The following is a 21,528-nucleotide window of genomic DNA, read 5'->3' on the forward strand; positions in this document are numbered from 1 at the left end:
ACATTTGGAGTTGTATTCAACTAAGCATTACTCATTGTAGAACCACTGAAATTAGTGGACCTAAGTTAATAATGCCAACTTGTTTCAGTGAGTCTAACTACCATATTTACTTGAGTCTAATGTGCCGTCGAATCTAATGCACACCTCAATTTTCAGAACCTTGAAACCCCAAAAAAGTATTTGCTGGTGAATGTAAATGTGCCATCGAATCTAATGCACACCTTAATTTTCGCAACATAATCTGGCCAAAAAAAGGTGAGCATTAGATTTGAGTAAATAAGGTAATGTTGGATGACTAATGTTGGCTACAGTTCTTTTATTGAGAGAGCTCAACTCACTTTCTCCTAGATATAAAAGTTTGCAGCTTATTGTTGTTTAGGTGGTGTTGCATTTCCCTTTGCTATTCTGCACCTGCTTTCTTTACTTTTAAAAAATTGATTTTGCAGAGATGCTTGGGGAATGTGATGTTTGCAAATTTTCTCTCGGACCAATTCTAGAACTTATCTATCCAAAGAGTTTTCCACTTCTCAGAAAGTTGCAACACAGTTCTTGTAAAAGGATCAAAACATGCATTTAAATATGCATTTTGAAAGTAAATATCCATTAAAATATTAAAAGATACATTTAAATATGGAATTTGACAGGAATTTTTTTAAAAAATGCAGATTAATGTTGAATCAATGGAATGATTACTATGGAATCAGTGGCAAAGACCTACAGAAATAATGAGGGAAACAAACAGACCCACCCATCTCTATCATTTTCTCACTTAGCATATGGTGAAATCAGATGACTGCAGTATCTCAAAGTACATCTTTACGTACATGGTGCTGTATTCAACTAATAATTGTGCAAACAGATGTCAATTGACATCTGCTTGCACAATGGGATTTTGATTTTGCCTCTCTTCCCTACACACTTGTGCCCCTTGCCACTCCCCATTCTGCTCTAGAGGATTGAGGGAACCCCCAGAACAGATTTAGGGGATGCACAGGGGCAGAAGAGAGGAGAGAAGGTCCTGCAATGAAGGTGAAAATTTTTATGCCCATGCAACAATATGCTTTGTACTACACTGAATATGACCCTTAGGCCCAGAAGTTTATAAATGGAGTCCAGCTCCTTAAATAAAATCTATCATTTGGGTACTTCATTTTATTTTCCTCATGTTTGCTTTTTCTCATATTTGCTCTGGCCATTTATATATTTGAATTATATACTGTGCTTTTATTTCCAGTGCTTGGCTACTGCTACTGTCTCTGTTTCCGAGTTTTCCTATTCTAGCAAAAAGAAAAGAAATGAAGAAGTGCTATCCCATAGTCCAGTGACGAAGCTGAAGGACTGTCACAACACATAGGAAGAAAGCACACATATAACCAAGGAAACAGAAATGTGACTCCTTCCCTTTAACCATCCAGCTAAATAGGGGAAGTGATGGCAAGTCACACCAGTTCAAGGAGACTTTCAGACACATTGACTTTTTTTATACATTGAAGCCAACAAAGATCTTCTATAGAGGAAGAGAAAGTAGCATGTCAAGTATCTGCAGGAGGAAGAGGGGGGAAATGGCCGTTTTATGTAGATGATAAAATAATGTTTCTGCTTTAACCAGTCAAATCACTTCCCTTTTTATTATAATAACCATAATTATAATTGCGTTATCATCATTAATAGCTGTATAATAGCTACATAGTTATTAATAATGAAGCACAAAATCAATTTAAATTGTCAGAACTTTTGATGTTATCCTAAAGCTATTACGACTGCATTCCTCTGCACACCAACTGGGCAGTCTGTCCCTTCTGAGCCTGGGATCTGCTGCCTGGCTTTATTTTTCTCCTATTTTGAGGTGTCTTGAAGAGAAGAGACTGGTAGAGTGTCTTGCTGGCTCAAATGGGAAGGAAAACATTGGGAGGTTGACGGTAGTAACAGCAGTGGCAGAGGTGGATATACTGCTTGTTATGTACCATCTGAAACAAAAACTTTTATAACCATGTGACCAAAATAATAATGAAGATACTGTTTCCTATAGCCATGCAAAACCATATGCTGATCGTCTTATATAATTGAGAGGCTAAAAGTCAGGGATGCTAACTTAAATAAAATATTGGGGGGAGAGGGTTCAGGTAAGCCCAGCCCCACATAATTGATCACATGCTGACACATGACAAGGTCTTTTCAGTGGTGGTTCCCTGGTTGCGGAATGGACACTTACCCCTTCCTTTGGGTGGGCAGCTGTTGCAGATCTTCACTCTTAGTCGCCAATTCTGGGCAGCCATGAATGTAAATGGCCAGGCCCTCCTTAATGGGGGGGGTCCATTATTATTATCTTCTGGAGGAATTAGAAAACATTCCCATTTACCCAGGCATTTGGTGGCTGAAGAATACTGCTTCTGGCAACCTAACTGCTTTTAGGATATTTTAAAACCCTTACAATTGAAAACATCTAAAAACAGTAATTGATTTGTTTTTTTAAGAGTTAACTGTTTCAGAATGATTTTTTCTTTGTTTCTGTTTGCTACCCTGGGATCTTTGGGTGGGGGAGGGGGTGAGTGGGATATAAATTAATTCAATAAATAATAATCAGATATTTGATTGGTAATTATTTGCCTCCTTCCGCAAAGTGTACTTTTAAAAAACCTGAAATATGTTTTAGCTTCAAGCATGTCAACAGTATGAAAGCCTAGCCCAGAATACACACGTTGGAATTATCTTTGAAGGCAGAGCTATCCATGAAGGTTAGAGTATTTCCTAGTCTTACATCTTATAGCAAGGGAGGAAAACTGCTGGCACTTAAAACTGGCAGTGCTGCTATTCTTTTAAAACCCTATATCAGATTACTAATACCATGTGATGTCTTGCATAAAGCTGGATAACATACATATCAGTTTGTATCCAGTACAAAGCTTCTCATAAATAAATAGGGCTAGAGGCATGTTTTGATGGCAGAGGGCAGCATTTTGCTCTCGTCTTATTGAGAGATGGCCCTGGTTTAGTAAAGATATGTTTTGCTGGCAAAAACTCCGCTGTCATCTGGTTAAGTGCTGAGATGTTGAGACATGAAGCTCAAGCAAACATTTCAGCTTAATCTTGAAGGGAATTGATTTACTTTGTAGAATTTCAAGGCTATTTATTTTACAGCACAGCCGCTTGTTTGTCTCTGATCAGTGTGACTTACATTTTTTTTATAAAAAAAAAATCAAAATGGGATGCTGGAAAGGGAGGGGGAAAATAAAAAGGCAATAAAAGAAAACAGAGCCAAAGGGGGAAAAACAAGCAATAAAATAAGTGAACTCATAGAAGACAAAAGCACAGATTCACACTCCTATGTTGTTAAAAAATAACTAACAACAATTTCCTTTCCTTAGAAGCAAGCTCTATTGATTTAATTGACACCGTACCTCTAACAAGGTGGGCTTGGGATCATAGCTTGGCACCCCAATGAAAATACACGGGCCAAAATCCAGGAAAATCTTTGGCTTGCACTCAAGAAATTGCAGATATACCCCAAGGTTTTTATTTCTTTTCCTCTTCAGTGATGCACGTGCAAAGGGGACAGCATTCAGCTGTTTAATGAGAGAACTCTTGAACTATAGAACTCCAGTTTATTATAAATATATGAAACTGAAATAAAGTTTACTGGAAATACACTTAAAAACAAGTTATGAAGAGTTTTGTTTCAGTCACTTAAACAGATTCCATTGGAATCCATTTCAGCACTTATCATTTTAGAATTAGTCAAGCAAAGAGGGAGACATCAATGGCATTTTTGGATTATTGGTTTGGAGTTGGAATATCTATGGTTTGAACAATCTGTATCTTAGAAACAGTGCACCATATCAATGAGCATACAGAAAACAGGAATGGGGAACATTACCTTAACAAACATCTAATGTTACTCTAAAATACTTCAGATTGCCTTTATTTTTGTCCTCAGCTATTACTTTTCTAGAATGCTGCTAACATTGAACCAGAAAACCCAGGACTGATAGCTTTGCAACTAAGGAAGGGTATTTTATTTCTGGCAGACCCATTCATTTGATTTATTTCATTTTTCAAGTGCCATGCTGAGCAAAAGATTCCTATATTGAAGGGGGTTGGACTAGATTACCCTCATAGTCCCTTCCAACTCTACAATTCTATGATTCTATGAACATATTATTATTCACACCTTCCTGTAATATATACTTTTTTGTAAACCCTGTTCAGCTGGCTAATCAAATCACAAAATTTGGATAAATGTGAATGTTGAAGGATAGTTGTGTTTCAGTTCTCATATTGTTTCAAAAAGTATGAATTTGACAGATTCAACTTTAAATGTGAACTGAATCAGATTTCTTCCCCATCCCTCACAATAAGGTAAACAATTCAAAGCAGAAGTGGAAGCAGTTCGTGTGCGTGTTTTCTTTCAAAGAGTGAAATAAATAATACATTCTGTTCTTCCACCACATACTTTTTGTTGCTTTGTCTCAAACAAAATACTGAGCTGACATTTCATTAAAAAGGATGAGTAATTTATACCAGTCAGTGACATAAAAGATCAACATGTACCCGAATAATGTGAAAACACACCCAGTAAAATGTGAATCATGCTTGTAAAATGCCCAGGTTCACAATTCTTTTTACACCTACGATCTTGTAATGCATTGATAATAGGCATAGACCTGTAAATTTTGTGTGAACTTTACAATCAGCCAATAAAGTGTTCCAATTGTTTGGTAAGTTTTTCTTCTCAACTACATATTTCATAATATGGGTTGCCACTGCATGAATCCATTATCATCATTATCATCATCAACAACAACACTTCCATGGCCAAAATTCTTCTTCCATCCTTCTAAAGTCTTTGTACAAGGCAAGAAAGTAGCATGCTTGTTTCACTGCTATTCTTAACATTAAATATAACCTTTAAACGCAATATACTAAAAAAGACGATCAAGATGCTCAACAACCATCATCCAGAACTGTCCTATTTTAAAAAATATAGATTTTCAGTCAGAAATTCCAAAGCAGTGCCTTATTTCAAGAACAATTTAATCTCATGCTATGGCTTTACTAGAGAAAGTAATAAAATACAACAATATGACGGGAAGCTTCAGCTGACTGGAAAAGGCCATAGGTTGCACCCAATGCAAGTTCTACCCAAAGTAGACCCACTGAACTGAGATGACATGGCTAGCTTAGGTCCATTACGTTAATTGGCTTACTCTGTGTATGACTAGTTGGATGCAACCCTACCAATCTAGTCCAACACATTAGTTGAAAACAAGTTATTCTAAGTCAGTTCCTTTTTATGCAATGATTTGAGCTCAACAGTATATTAGCATCCATAGCAATTTTCCACACAAATATCCATTATGAAATAAATGTTCTGCATGGGGAATATCAGAGTGCGTCTTACATTAAATACTGACAACCGGGCAAATAATGATGGTCCCAACCATTTGACAAAAGCTTTCCTTGTTCAAAATGTTTCAATATATTTGCAGGACTGTATCAGCATTGTGAAGCTTATAATGCAACCTTACACATGCAGGCTCAAGTAGTAATTCCTGTGAAACTAAATGGGAATGATTCCTAGGAAAGTGTGTATAGGATTGGAAATAGGAACCACGGATAGTTGAGATGTCAAGAAACTGAAATATTCTCATCTAAGCTGTTTGGGAGTGGGGAATTACACCAAAGTGCAGGATACAAAAGCCAATACTTATGCTCCAATTAGGTATGGAATATACTGTTATGAAAAGTTTGGATGTGCTCCATATCGGTCATATACGTAATGACTGTCTCCAAGAACATCCTTTCTGAAGACAGTGTTAATTGAAAGATATTTTGAGGAAGCCAGCATATGAGATATAAGGAACATTTAAGCAACATCGAAGTTATGTATTTTTTAAAAACAAAATCAAAAGTTTTGAAGGCATATCATCTATGCTAGAACTTAGATCTAGGAAGCCAAGCACAGTGACAAAACTGCACATCAACATGAACAATTTGAATCTCAGAGAATTGCAGAGTTGCAAGGGATCATCTAGTCCAATCTCCTGCAATGCTGGAATCTCAGAATCTATGGCAGATGGCTATCCAACCTCTGCTTATAAACCTCCAATGAAGGAGAGTCTGCCACCTTCTGAGGAAGCCTGTTCTACTGTTGAACAGCTCTTACAGTGAGAAAATTATTCCTGATGTTTGTCAGAATCTCTTTTATTCTTGCTTGAGAATGGCCATGTTATTTGTGTACTTTTTTTTTTTTTAAGACCAAGCATTCTATTCTGCCTTACGAAAAAATTGGTTTGTTCCCTCATATGGACATTAATGCAGATGTGTTGCATACACTGCCAGTGGGGGAATTCTTTGTACAGGAGGACTCAAGCCCTTTTACTGGGATTCCCTCCCTGCTGCCTATGGAAGTTCTGTGGAAATTTCCTGCTACTGAATTATGGAGCTGACTAATCATGAGAAGGGAAAGTATTTTTTAATTCCCTCTGTTGCCCTAACTTTTCCCTGCAGAAGAGCCATAGTGTGCAGCATTTGGGCTGCCATCAGATTCAAACTCCTGTCTGTCATGAATCCTGTAACTTTTGGCTATTTCTATTTGTTGCTGTCTGAAGTGGATAGTATCATGGAGTTATTCAGCCACCACTTTACATTGACTAGTGCCTTTGATGTACATCTAACATATGGGAATCATCAGCAAGTGTGATCATGAAGGTGTGTCATGGCAGTGTTGCCAAGAATGCTGCTTTTATCTCTGTTTTCTCCTTGTTTCTAGAATGGCATAGGGTTGCCCCAGTGTTATGCTCTGCCTTCCTCTCCCACCCTCATTTACTGGGTGTGGCAAGAAAAGATTCCATAACAGATAAGAGAAAAATGAGTTTATACCATTGTACTGTACCCATACATAGCAAACCCCATCAGACTCAAAGGAAACACATAAAGTGGAGAGGAAGACTGCACTAATAAATACACCCATGCACCACATCCAATGTCTATCATGGCACAGATATCTACAGAAGGATTCTGCAATAAATTCTTCTAATATAGTCCAGTCCATCTGTCATAAACATTAGGTCCAAAGGCCACAGGTGCAGATAGAACTACAAAATTATGCCCATACAGTTTAGGAAAAGGGTAAAAAATCAACACAAAAACATTGATTCCACCCCAACCTCTTTCCCCTGTAATTAAACGTTTATTTGTTCATGATAGCCACTACAGTTTTCTTTTCCTGTTTAAGTAATATAATACATGCTTCATTTCCTCCCACCATACAGAGATGATTTAGTTATTTGAGAGGGGTAGCACACAGCAATTTAACAAAATGAGCAGAGCTTCAATAGGACATCTTGTTTTCATATCTGGAGATGGGATTGACATGACACAACTACAAATATGTATGCACAAATTCTCTTTATGGTACTATTGGAAGGAAGGAACACTGAAATGAGCTGCAGACAAAGGAATGGGAATTTGCCAGTTATAATTTTTTAAAAAATTACATACTTGTACAGGAAGTTCTATAAAAAGTGTACACGTTCTTTTGTTATGTTAACCCCAATTCACGCAGATTACTGAAACTATAACTGTTCATAGTTCATTTTCAAGCTTCAGATATACAACATTGGTTTCTGACACTGCAGTCTTACATAGCTAGATCCTATTTCTAGGCAATGATTCAACAAAGTGCATTGCAGTGGCCAAGGCTGCACATTCAGAGTCCAGTAAAAGAAGATATAATTCTGCCAATAAGCTATCTGGCAAAGACCCAGTTGGTTAATTCAGCCTCTTGATCCTCCCCTGAACAGGTGTGCAGCATGACTCTAAGTTTTCTCAGTGGACTATACTTACAAAGCAACAGTGGCTAGACCAGGTTGGGGAATCACAGGCACATGTCAAGATCCTGACTCAAGCAACAGCCAATGTTCAGAGGTGGAGGAAGATAAGTAGCAACTTCTGGGGCTACTACATTGTTGGATGAACAAAACCAGGTACCCAGTTCTGAAATTGAGGCTGATGGCCATGGACCTATGGACTCCAAACCAGGACTCTCACAAACTTTTTCCCTTGAGCCTGGTTCAGCTGGGGAGCCAAGTGTTTCCTGCTCCAAAATGCCTGCCCAGTGGTGTAAGGAGCACACTAGATAAGCCACAGGGAAAAGAAGTGCTCCCCTTCAGGCCAGAAGGCTGTCCCTTTAAGAAGTCACACTCCTCAGTGATGTGGCAGGGCAGCTTATGGTAAGTAATCTGGGCATGAGGCTTCAGTTTACCTGCAGCTTTTTCTGAAACCAAGTTGATAACCTGGAACTATATAAGGTCACAAGACCCTGTTGCCTTGCTGTGCATTCCTGCTGAGGACAGGTCAGTCCAGCGCAGTGCTTGCATATGTGCCCAAATCTCCATTTTGAAAAGTGTGTGCATATGGTAGCTTGCTTCCAATGCACATGCAGCACCTAACTGGATCATGCTGGTGATGCTAATTCCTCCCTTGAAATAGCAAGAATTTCAGTGACCCCTTACCTAGCCATATGAAAATGCTGTAATGACACACACAGGACGTGTCTGCATTTTTCAGAGATCAAGTCTATCAATTCTTATATGCATCTATATAATAATTTTCACTATTTAAACATACGACACAGCTGAATTTGAGTGGGTAGGAGTTTTTCATCACACTGAAAATTGCCCTTCAGACAATGCCAGCTTTGGATGAAAACAACATTTTGGGGGAGCATTGAGGACACCCTCTCCCTGAAAACAGGCAGCTTCCATTAAGCATGTCCCTCAAGATCTGACAGCTTTCCCAATACTGGCCCTACAAAAATGTTCCAGAACTTTTAGGGGAATGCCAAAGAGTGCAGATGTTGTACACAATACAAACACAAACTATTTCTTGTTTTAGTTCCACCCTCTTTTTAAAGAAACGAAGCCATTTCTGCTGGCAGAGATGAGTTCCTGGGCCTGGGCATGTTCCAAGAATGCGTGGTTAATTCTCTTCTGGAGCTTTATGGGGACCTGAAGCTGAAAGATAGTTTTGGTCAAGCCATCCAGTGAGCTTGGTGATTTGAACTCTGATCCAAATTTAACTATCCACCAGAGCACACTGGATCTTAAGCCTCTTGATACTATGCTCTCTTCATAAATCCAAGTTAAATCAAGTATCAGAAATAATCCCAGTTTAAATGTTACAAATTTATAAGCCTGACGCCTGGCAAGTAACCCGCAAGACTCCTGCAATCTAAACCCTTTGGGAATTAATGTTACGGAGAGCTCTTGGCCCCTGTTTCAGAAGTACAATTCCGATTTAAGCATACAAATCCACCAGCTCCCATAGCACATATGGTCCTTAGTCCAAAGGCCCATAGGTACTGCTTTGGAAATTAAGCCATTCTGTAGCTCTTGACTTGCAAAGGATCAATTTTGCCTGCCAATATGTAGTGCTCTTCACCACATACTGTGTCTTAGAAAACCTCTCTTGTTGCAATGCAAATGTGAGAGTTGATTTTCCAGGGTAGAGTATGCAGGAGTGAGCCTCATAAATCAGACAGCTGGACCAACTCCTCTAACTGCAGCCTTGACTATCTTATGTACATTACAGTATGATTTTCAAATGGAAAATGAATACCTTTGGGTTGAAGACTTTGGCGCCAAGATTCAGCCTCTGAGTTTTTGAAATGCTTTCAAGCAGGTGCAGATGCCACCTGCTCCAGCATAAATGAGAATAATTCAAATGACTAGTTAGGTTTTTATTATTAAAAAGTCATATAGGTTTTTGAAGGTAAACCTACTGACTATTAAGCTGAAAGACATGTTACTGTAAAGCTGAAGTGAAAAATAGTGGGAAAACATTACAAGGTTATTGAGCATGATTTTCAGCTCCATGTTATACAGTATTAACTCCATAGACAATAGCATCTGCAGTCTCCCAAAATAAGGAATTCATTTAATTTTTATGTGTAGTCCAATGGTTCAATACAAGATGGGGGGGGGCATGTGCTATTAGTTCCCTGCTGATACAGCACAGTATATAGCATTGGACAAGTGTGATGAGCAAACAGGCTAGCAACTGTTTTGTACAATTTTTAAGTGCTGCTTTGTGGGTAGGACTCTTGAACCTCAATACATCAAAGCATTCCCAACTGAGAACCAGAGATAACTAGATTCTCCTTGATTTTATTAAGAATCTGTTTAATACTTTTAGAGTTTTCTCAGTGTGCACTCATTAATCTGGCTTATCTAATTGATTTTTTATTTTTATTGTTATTCATGTTTTTATACTGTATTTTATGCTGCTTTTATAATTAAGTGTTTTAAAGTGCTTTAAATTTGTTGTTAGCCGCCCTGAGCCCGGTTTTTGAACCGGGAAGGGCGGGGTATAAATAAAATATTATTATTATTATTATTAAAGAAAAGCTCATCAGTTTCAGAGAGCTGCCTCCCAGTTCAAAACACTGATACACGCATGGATCTTATTGTATTGCCCACCCCACCACTTGCCACAGGAATTGTTATTCCTAGGACCAGCCTTACCCAAGAACTGCTTGAAAACACACATGGGAACAAGAGTGAGTTTTAAATCTGAAACAGGACAACAAATGCATAAAACATTTTCAGCAAACTGTGGAAGAACTGATTGGAATAGAGGGAAGATACCCTTGAAGACAACTTGCTCAGGTCTTAGAGTTCATACCAATCAATCAGAACTTCATGGAGAGTAAGGCTATAATATTAAAGGATTTTTGTGTACAGGTTTTACATAGCAGCGTGGTCAACCTGAACATTGGCCACATAGCTGCAGAACCTCACTTCCCACTGTAAGCTGGAGAATAACTTCTTGGCAAAATGGCACTCAAGTCATAATCAGGGCTGGCTCAGTCATTAGACAGAGTGAGTACTGCAAACAAGTGTTGGAGAACAGATCTCTGTATGTCATGCACCCTCTCTACATCTCCTAAACTAGCCTTCAGGTGCAGTGGAGGATGATGTTCTGTTCCTCGTGTTGAAGAGTCAGCTGCCAGTTTAAGCAGCTTTTGTACATGGAATGGTGGTGGGGTGGAGGATGTGTTGACTTGTCCTTCAGTTCAGTCAAAAGAAGAAGAAAGCCTTCAGTCATCAGCCCTGCATTGTGGGTGAGACAAGTTCATAGGACAATGAACTTCAACCAAGTTCAACCAGGACAATGGCAGCATCTCTACTTATGACATTTCTGGGCCTGGAAATGGGTGTAAATGGTGACAGGTATTTGAAATTATGAAATTTGAAATATTCATAATGGAATATCTGTCAAAAAAGTGGCTGTTCCCCAGCTCACTTTTAAGGGGCCCCAAAAGCCTAGGGAATGTGGATACAATCACTGGACTCCAACTGCAGAATAAAGTCTAGGCTGACTGTGTCCCAGGCCCTCAACCTTCTGGTGTTGTGCCAACAGAACAGTGAGAATGACGGGTCTCTAAAATATAGTATTTGGCTGAAGTCCGTCTATTATTTTTATCTGCAAATGTTAAGGCTTTTGATGCTCCATATGTTATAGAAGAGACCAGATGTTTATGTAATTTGGCTTGTAAACAAAATTCATTGAAGCAACACAAATAGTTGGCCTATTGCATTCTAGGGCAAGAGCAAAAGGCAGAAATGTAAAGAGGGAAGCCACTTGCTCCCAGTTTTTTCTACTTCAGGATCTGTGAATCATTAATCAAGAGGCAAACCTGTGACAGGTGAAGAGAGACAACAGCTCAGGGTGGGCAATTGCCCATCCTGCAATAGGAAACAAATGTTCAATATTCTTCTACCCAAATGCACTGGAACAATGTGCAACATGTTAGAGTTATCTGATAATCTTCAGCAGGTAATAGTCAAAATACATGCTGCCCTCAAAGACAGTTGCCCCAGATACCATTTTTCAGAAGCTATTGCCCAGTGAAATGTAGCCGCAAATCCATAGCTTGCACCTTACATTATCTAAGCTCTTGCAGATTCTTGGACCTAACCTCCTCAGCTACACAGCTGCAAATAAAATGTTTTAGGTGTGTTTTAAGTGCAATATACAATGTGACACTAGATGGCGATGGTGAGCCTTATGGAAAATTCAATGTCTTTTTTAAAAAGCTTTTTAAAAAAGCATTTTCAGAACATTTTTTATATGTGTGTAGATTCCACCCTACAGTCAGTCCCTAGTGAGTGATGACACAAGGGAAGGGACTACAGCTCAGTGGTAAGAACACAAGTTTTGCATGCAGATGGCCTCAGGCATCTCTGGGTAAGGCTGGCAGAGACTCCTCCCTGAAAAATTGTTTCCAGTCACTATAAATAATTACTAAACCAGGAAGCCCAGATAGCTTTATATAGTTACATTTACCAGTTTTCCACAACGAGGTACCTTTGAAATGTTTTGCATGCCAGTTCCCTTCAGCTCTAACCAAAATCTCCAATGGTCAGGCATGATGGAAGTTGTAGTCCAAAACATCTGAGGGCAGCAGTTTGGGGGAAAGCTGATTTAAAAACTATAGCTCCATGTCAGGATGGTTGCAGCACTAGTCTCATGAATTATGTGACTTTCATATCTTTTTAAAGCTTTTGAACTGACAGCATCTCTTGAGGACACCTTTCACGTTCCACAGGAGGCTGTTTGATATCCTGCTTCTACCTTTGACTTATGATAATGGACAGGAAAAAGCAGAAGTGTCCATGACTAATTATGGAATCATATATAATTAATGTTCAAAATTGTTTATGACTCTCTGAAAGGCACTGGTCAGCAAGGGGGCAGCCCAAATATCACAAGCCAAGACTGGTGTGTAGTGGGAAGAAATGGGAACCTGCATACAGTGGCGTAGCATGGGTTGTCAGCACCCGGGGCAAGGCAAGTAATTTGCGCCCCCTAACCTGTGGATTTTCGCAGGGGGCAGAGAGCTGCGAGTGCGAGCGCGCGCCCCCAGATGTTGCGCCCGGTGCAGCTGGCCCCCCCTGCACCCCCCACGCTACGCCACTGCCTGCATATATTAGGGAAAGATTGGTTCAGGCTTGCCACTATTACATAGCATCAGGATCTGAATTCAGTTTTTTTAAAATGAAAAAATGGGTAATATAATGAGATCAAAACCATGAATTAGAACTTGCAACCAAGAACAGAACTAAGGTTGAATCATAAGATGTTAAGAACAAAGTTTAAGCATTATACCTGGTTGAGGGTTTTGGATTAAGGGGATAAGGCGTGGTGGAAGAGCTGTAGGAAGTTACCCTGATATATATCCATGAAGCCATATAAAACTATTGATTCAAGCAGCAGATTCCAAAATCAGACTATTCTGTTGCTTCCAGCCTCCATCTCACTGGAGATGGGAAGCCATTTTGGTATTATTAATCTAAAAATATTTAAGACCAGCATTGAGTCTAGGTCACAACACATATTTCAAGGAGGAATTAAACATATTTAACTCTGCCAGGCAAGGCATATTTAATTACTCATTAAATTGTTTTTATATATTTTACAACTTATTTTATACCGCCATGTGAGGACACTTGTCCTGAAAGGCAGGATATAAATCTATTAATAAAACTCATACGCCATTATAATGCCCTGCTCCTTTCCCTCTCCTCCCACCCCATAAATCAGTGCACGCACGCACAACCCTCCTCTCTCCATGATCCAGCTCCTTCCACTCTACCAGCATATTAGACCTTTCTCCCTCTCCACCAACATGCCCAGGGCTTTGCTAATCACATTCTGAGGTGCTTCTCTAGGCCAATATGGGAAGCAATGGAAGCTGTGCCCTGCCAGGCCACCGCATAGTGATATGACCTAGCACAGTTTTCAGTCCACACACGCACACATTCAGAACTGCTTCCAGATGGATGGGTAGAGAGGGAGACCTTGCCCAGCAGATCATTGTTCAGGTACCCATCTCACCTCTGCCTTCTGCCCAAACAGCCCCAATGGGCACCAGCCACTACTGTAGATGCCACAGGGCAGTCTAGGAAATAGTTGGGGGTGGGAAACTTTGATGTACTGGACCACACAACCTAGTGGAGCGTGGCCTCCCCACCTCCCTTCCATTCCCAAGTCATGATGGACATTCATTGTGAGAAAGTTTCTTTTAAAATGCTACCAAATGGATACGAAGAACAATATAATAAATTGGTAAAATGATATCTTATGCTTTGAAATATATTTCCTTTAAGAAACAATAAACTGAATTTCTGTGCATCTGAGGAAGGGTTCCACAAAAACATTTTGTGTATTTTGCTTTACATAGTACAGTTTTGACACACACCCTCACTCTCACACACACTCTTCTGGCTTTCTTTTGTTTGGTGCTGCCCCTTTTTGAAACATACGATATAGTTGTTATTGGTATTTTAATTCCAAGTCTGTCCTACAAAGCATGCATTGCTTTATTCATACTAATCTGTTCTAACATGAGTATGGTATTCTAAGGTTTTACCATTAGTACTGGCATAAAGAAACATTCAGTTTTAGCAAGGCTGGTTAAAGTATTCAGCGTAGGTAGAAGCTCAGTTCCAGCACTCTGCACTGACCTCTAGTGGATTATTTGTTGTTAGCGACTGAATGCAAACTATTAACTTTACCGTCTTAACATATAGTAGAGTTATTCCCTCGTTGCATAATATCAATAAGCTCCAACAAATTAATGCAACTTTTAATTAATGGGAAAACTCTAAGACAGAAAAATTACTTGCATGTGTTTGAAATACAACAAGTCCCCACAGAGGTGTTTCATATAAATATAGAATTATTTATCACAATATGGCACTAGACCTACAGTTACTGTATAATATATATCCTACTATTTTTCATTGCTAGGTACCCACTTAATGTAACAACAATAATAAACACATTCTCTAGCAGAAAGCAAACATAATGGATTGGATCCAGAATTTGCTACCCCCAGTTCCACCTGGGACATTCTCACCAATAAAAAGTCATTTTCACTAGTGGGCAAACCCCCATGCCAGATACCACATTGTTGCAGGGGGTTCCCAATCCCCAGATCAGACATTGAAGGACATAGGGTGCTGTAGGGAGATGGAAGGAAATTGATGCAAGTTATCTTGCACATCCCTATTCTAAGAGTTCTGAAAGTTAAGTCTTCCCCATTCCTTTACTGAGAAGCCTTCAACGGACAGAAGGAGCTCTTCTATTCTCAGGAGGCAAAGTCAGGATCCAATATTAATCAGTACTGGTTTTGCAACAACAAATGTGGTTCTATTGCTTATCGTAAGAAGCACGTCTCCTAAGTAAAAACCAGTATAACTATTTCTATATTTTCTCCTGAACTAAACATAGTAAATAGCCATAATCAATCACATGATTTCTGGAGCAATTGCACTGTATACAACAAGTCTCCTCCTGAGAAGTATTGTGGCTTAGCAATTTTTATGAGCTAAAGTAGTTGTGTGTGTGTTTTTTTTTTAAAAAAACCTTTCTTGAATTCATTTCTGTTCCATGATGCATTTCCTCTTATCTCCCTAAACAGCCACATCACTGATTGCCATGGGAGTTGGGTAGTTTTAGAAGTATCTGCTTTACATAACACAAACAATACAACTAAGCATGATTCTAAGCTCTATAGGTTGCAATTCTATAAACACTTACCTAGGAGTAAGCCCCACAGAACTTAGTGGGGCTTACTTCTGCATAGACATGGATAGGAGTGCAATATGAATGACCAGTTTCCTTTTTAAGTCAAATTAGTGTTTCTGGAAATGTGAGCAGAATTATGGGAACCTGTGGATAGATCACCAGGAGTCTGACCATGGTTTATGGGTAAAAACAAAGGGAGAATAAGGAATGATAAGCTCATGATAAGAAAGAATGACAGAGATCTTCCACATAATTTAGGGATATATGATTTTATACTAGCTTACCTTTACCTGGCGATTCGGTACGGTTGCCCAAAAGGTCCCCGGCTCTGTCATTTTCTAATTTGCACACAGTTTTGCCTTCCGTTCCAGGGATTTTGAGATTGACGCAGACAGATGGATCCCATTTCCTTACTATTTTCTAAATTAAAGACATAAGTATTTTCACTTTAGCCCTCATGTTTTGCACTGACAAAATAAAATAAAATCCAAAGCAGGCCCCTACTGGCACATTAGAGGTTTTCACACCAGATGCTGAGCAAACACATCAGAAGACACCGTAATGTACAGTAGAGTGGCTACATGAAGAGTCGAGTCACTCAGATCTTCTCACAAGATTTTCCGTCAGCAGTATGACAAAGTATTCCCTAGCTTACGACTCCAACATTATCTCCTTACCTCCGGTTTTGCAGCAAGGTCACATTCCATGAAAAACATCCTGCCCAGCTTGGTACAAAAGGGCCCCAAAGAATCAGAATGCAGAAGGCTCTGTAACTTGCTGACTAACTTTGCCCTGTGTTATTTACTAACTACACAAAGAAAATGCTGTCTATTCAAAACACATTTCAGAACTCTTTTCACAGAAAGTGAGTGAACAAACGGTCCCATGTCCCAAGCTGTGGTCACATCTCCCATGAGGCCGGCTGATTGTTGCAGAGCATGGAACCGAGTGATACCAATGCCAGTCACCACAAGGCACTTCTGTAAACAACTTTGTGTGAGTGTGTGTGTGTTTGTCCTCTTGTGAAGAAAGTAATAGTATGATTTCTTTGCATTATTATATGACAGAATAAAGTTACAAACATGTTCTGTGCACATGACCATTACATCTCGCTTCTCTTTAAGAAAGAAAACAAGCACACACACTAACTTCAATCTTTAAACAGAAGGTCCAGTGGGTCAAAGTTAGCAGGACATGAAATTATCAGAATACAGTGGTACCTCGGTTTTCGAATGTCTCAGAAGTCGAACATTTTGGCTTTCGAACACCGAAAACCCAGAAGTAACTGCTTCGGTTTTCAAATACTTTTCGGAAGCCGAACATGCCACGCAGCTTCTATATTGAGTTTTCCAGACGTAAATGCTTCTGGAAATGCAAGCTTTGGTTTTCAAACATTTTGGAAATCGAATGGTCTTCTGAAATGGATTACATTCGAAAACTGAGGTACCACTGTACTGTATGAAGATAGGGATATCCGAGTAAGATTGACCTACGTAACTCTATTAAGGGAATAGATTTCAGCTGTGCCATTTTTCTAGAAAAAAGATGATGGAACTGTTGTGGAGGGGGGAAGCGATTAAAAAAATCAATCCTCCTGTCAGACTGGGAATATCCCCTCACTCACACAGTTTAGGATATTCCACCATTCTTCTGCAGAGTTTTTTTTCCCCAGCACATATATATGTCTTTCTTTCAGCTCACATATAAGTCAAACAAAGATTTAATAATAAATAAAACTGTAACACAATAACATACTGTCTGAGAAAAACTAAAACAACATCCTGAGGCAAAAATGGCAGTTGGTCTCTCTAACTGAACTTAACTGAACACCTGAAGGGAAGGGCCAATTCCAGAACACAACACTTAAGCTCCGCCCAGCAGATGACATTCTACTAATCAAATTAGACCCCAGTGCCTTTCTTACAGGAACTCACCTTGAACGCCTCTCATGTTCTCTTATAATGGCAATGACACCCACCTGAGAGGTGCTGGAACTAAGTTCCTGTGATTTCAGCAAAGCAATTACTGCTGTATTTAGAATATCCATTTTTCAAAGTTTGATTATTAGCAGTCAAATCTAAATTTCTGCTTTTGTCTTCTCTTTCCTTGAAGGGTATTTTTGAGTTTCAATATAACAGAAAAACAAGAGTGACGATGAGACACCCACTTCAGCATTATGCCATAATTATACATGTGTACATGGTGCTTTCTTTGAAGTTAAAGGATCTGCTTTCTTAATTAGATGTACAGTAAATACATGAAGACTAGAATACTCACCACCTCTCTGGATTGGGACAACTATGTATGTTGGGTGGGGTGTGTGCATGATTATTTCTCAAGTGGTGCTATATTTGCATAAAGGTTTTTCCCTATGGCATTTAAAGTTACTATCTCACAATTTACCTTTCCACACATAGTACTTATAGGCTGGATATGCTGAAACATGGGGGGGGGGGTGTATTGTTTAAATATTCTCACAGGGAATAATTTTTCAAGTTGTAAGAGAATGTTTTGTCATTATTACATTTAATTTTAATTTTTACTTCAGCAATAGTAACCTCCTATTACCACTATTCTACTTTTCTGAGAAGAAAGGTGGGACATAAACATGAATTTTAAAAATGTGAATAATGCAACATATAGTAACATCATAATTCATAAAGACATGCTTAATACATAGTAAAGAAGCCACATGATTTGGACGGTATCTAAAATTTCAAAAAACAACCTCTTGATCCTAGACTACTCTTGGTCACACTGCTACTGAAAGTGGCAGCACTTTTTCCTTTCCAGCACTTAGTTATTCCAAAACTCACAGCTACATTCCCCTTCTATAATTACAAGGAGGGAAATAATAAACCAATTACAAATCCCCAGAAACTATTTGGGGTGGGGCTTTTTAAATACATAATTTCCAATTAAAGTCTGTATCAATTCTGAATTTTTAATATCTTCCCTCCCTGGCATAATGTGTCTTCAAAACAACAGCAACCCAGCAACAACATTATAACATTTTTATCCTTTGGGGGGTTACTTTGACACTTGCTGCCCTCTGCAGCTACTTTTCCAAGATAAGCTAAAAGCACAGGACACAATATAGCAGCATATTACCTTCTAGCAATCCTCCCCAATGGTCAAAATCTTTCTCTAATGTTTATTCAGAAGTCACCAAAGGTTCCCTGCAACTTCTAATTCTATGCCATCTTCTCCTATTGCTTCCTATTCCGCAGTATTACCGATAGATAGCTTCTTAGTTGCTCATTAATTAGCCACTTGCCATTTCCCATGGAGGTGCTTTAATTACTGGTTTCCTCTCATTATTTGAAATCCCCAAACGTAGAAAAGCTGCTCTGTCTAGTTCACATTTGACTAGGTCTTCATCGCCTAATGGCCAAGACCAATGGCATCCAAAAGAGACTGAATAGGAATAGGCAAATCTGTGCATTTTAGTTTCTCACTGTTTCTCATTTTTCCATTCTTAAAATCCATTCTTAACCTTACTGCAGCAGCTTGTGGGTTTTTGTTTTTTTTAAAGTCCTCGTGAAAATTTAAGAACATGTTTGTGCAGATTTCTCCTAATACACACATTTTTTGCCTAATAAGAACATTTTTGCAATAAAATCCCCATATAATGCATTTTTGTATGCTGTCTTGACTAATATATAAATTGTAATGCACACTTTACCTTAGGATATGCATTATTGTACACATTACTTGGCTGGAGAGCTACACTGCATAATTCGTAGAAGTGTGAATTTTCAGTTTGTGTGTTGCTTTGGAAACTGACTTTAAATATGAATTGAATTTCTTCCCCATCCCTCCTTTTCCCCATTGGTGAAAGAAAATCCCCGAGAAGCAAGAAGGCTGTCCATTCACCCACGAGGCACTTGCTTTCTGAGCAGCAGAGAAGGAGGTGATGGCAACTGTAGCAAGGAGACAAGTGGGCACATTTCCTGCAAGCAAGTGATGAGGCAAGGGGGAATGACTGAGATGGAGATTGACTGAGATGAAGAACCCATAGTTCTCCAGTTCACATCATTCCTAATGTAAATGCTCCCAAGCATCTGGTAGTTCTGGAGATGGCAGCTGATCCCAGTTTAGAATGCCCATCCCAGTTTACAAGCAGTTTACAGCTGCTGCCATGGGTGGATCTAGATACAGGAAAAGAAACACTAGAAATAAGTCAGAAATTAGATCATTATAACAAAGGAAATAAATCGTTATGGAAAACCACATTTTAAAATTTCCTGCTCTCTGGCGCCATCTGGTGTTGCATGTTTATAGTGCATTCAAATTGCTGTTTCTTTACTAATGTAGCTGAGTGACGTCTTCCCTAACAACAGCTAATAATGGAGTGGAGTAAAGCCAAGGAATGCACAAAGGTCTTGCTTTTTTCATACAGAGAAAAAGAGAGTCACACGAGAAGGTACAAAATAGGAGGACCCATTGGGTTTGGCAGGTGGTAAGTAGCCTCAAGAGAGAAGAGCCCCACTTCTCCAGTGGGTAATTTATTTTCTCCGAATGCTAAACCATGTGAGTGGCTTTCATGCTGGTAGAAAACATCACCACCACCAGTTCAGCCAGGACTTGGAACTGGAGTCTGATTCTCCTTAAGGTCAGATATATCTCATCCCTACTTCCCTGTAGACAGCTGCAGCAGGGTTTTATTTTCTTTTCATTGTAGTGACTGTGGTCTAAACCACTGAGCCTCTTGGGCATGCCGATCGGAAGGTTGGCAGTTTGAATCCTTGCAATGGAGTGAGCTCCCGTTGCTCTGTCTCAGCTCCTGCCAACCTAGCACTTTGAAAGCACACCACTGCAAGTAGACAAATAGGTACTGCTGTGGTGGGAAGGTAAACAGTGTTTCTGCATGCTCTGGTTTCTGTCATGATGTTCAATTGCGCCAGAAGCAGTTTAGTCATGCTGGCCACATGACCTGGAAAGCTGTCTGTGAACAAACGCCAGCTCTCTCAGCCTGAAAGTGAGATGAGCACTGCAACCCCACAGCCATCTTTGACTGGACTTAACCGCCCAGTGGTCCTTTACCTTTTTACCTTTATTCTATCCTTGTTTGCACTGCTCATATGAAACCTCGAGTTCCTTGTTACTTTCTATCACATTAAAAGTAGATAGGCTCCTCTTCAGAGCAACACCCTGACCTCGCTTGGCTTTCCCAGTGTTAGATTAGCCATTAAAGATCCAGGGCCCAGGCCAATGTGGAAAATTTAAACTTAAAAGACTGGGGAGGGGGCATGGAATAAGGGGGGGGAGAGATAAGTTTACCCATCCTTAGCTGTAACTATAACAAGGAGATTAAAATGAACTGTTTTTCTTGTCATTTCATTTCCAGGAAAGGGACTGTGTAGAAAGGGACTGAGAAAGACTGAATTCAAGTAGGATAAAAGGGCTGGGTAAACCACTCTTATAATGAACTTAGAAGTACTCCACCACCTGCCCACCCCCACTCAGCAAAAGCTCCCTGATGCTTTTGTCTTTCCCTACAGCCTGTTTGGCCCACAATACACATCCCTTCCACAGCCTGCCCTGCCAGGCTACTGCAGATGCACTCACAGAAGCAACTGTTAGCGCAACACATGTATATTTATTTATTTAGCACATAAACTTTCAATTGTTCAAAATGGAACATTTGGAGGGGGGTGTTCTTTGTTACTCGGCAAATTTAAATAATAAAAAGCCTCTAGCACAAAGGGTAAAAAAAAGAGAGAGAGAGAGGTGGAGATGGATTATTGCTCAAAGGCCTTTTAAAAACCTGTTTTTTAAAAAAGGCTTGTTGTTTTATTTCTTTATTGTTAACAGCACAATTTCAAAGCCTTTTAAAGATCAGACTCCTCCTCTCAGTGCTGCCTGCCAAGATAGTACTTAGAGGACAGGAGGGCGTGGTTGCCGTTAAAAAGATTGTGTGGAAGCTATGGT

General features: G+C 39.4%; 1 protein-coding gene and 2 long non-coding RNA genes across 9 annotated transcripts in view; 1 reads left to right on the forward strand and 2 right to left on the reverse strand.

Annotated features, from left to right (window-relative positions):
- The window catches only part of ST18 (ST18 C2H2C-type zinc finger transcription factor), a 185,926-nt gene extending 168,498 nt beyond the window's left edge, over window positions 1-17,428 (reverse strand). For 2 of the 7 annotated variants that reach the window (XR_014550253.1, XM_083622873.1), the window contains exons 1-2: window positions 16,272-16,423; window positions 15,879-16,014 (exon numbers count right to left, since the gene is read on the reverse strand). Coding sequence is in view for 5 of the 7 variants with exons in the window: in XM_083622873.1 (XP_083478999.1) it covers window positions 15,879-16,014; window positions 16,272-16,310 (175 nt within the window). In the remaining 2 variants the exon portion in view is untranslated. Of the gene's footprint in view, window positions 1-15,878; window positions 16,015-16,271 lie in introns of all 7 variants that reach the window. The other 5 variants (XM_083622875.1, XM_083622877.1, XM_083622874.1 and 2 more) reach the window with 4 other exon arrangements.
- Window positions 6,763-10,180, reverse strand: LOC310766686. Its single transcript, XR_014550358.1, has 2 exons — window positions 9,619-10,180; window positions 6,763-9,014 (listed from the first exon to the last, which is right to left on the reverse strand). It is a non-coding gene; the product is annotated as an uncharacterized lncRNA (long non-coding RNA).
- Window positions 17,429-17,480: 52 nt separating the features above from the next.
- LOC310766675 lies at window positions 17,481-19,827 on the forward strand. The gene is made up of 2 exons (XR_014550343.1): window positions 17,481-17,598; window positions 19,436-19,827. It is a non-coding gene; the product is annotated as an uncharacterized lncRNA (long non-coding RNA).
- The last annotated feature ends 1,701 nt before the right edge of the window (window positions 19,828-21,528 follow it).

The sequence above is a fragment of the Podarcis filfolensis genome (genome assembly GCF_964270895.1).
Source record: "Podarcis filfolensis genome assembly, chromosome: 7".
Lineage (NCBI taxonomy): Eukaryota > Metazoa > Chordata > Lepidosauria > Squamata > Lacertidae > Podarcis > Podarcis filfolensis.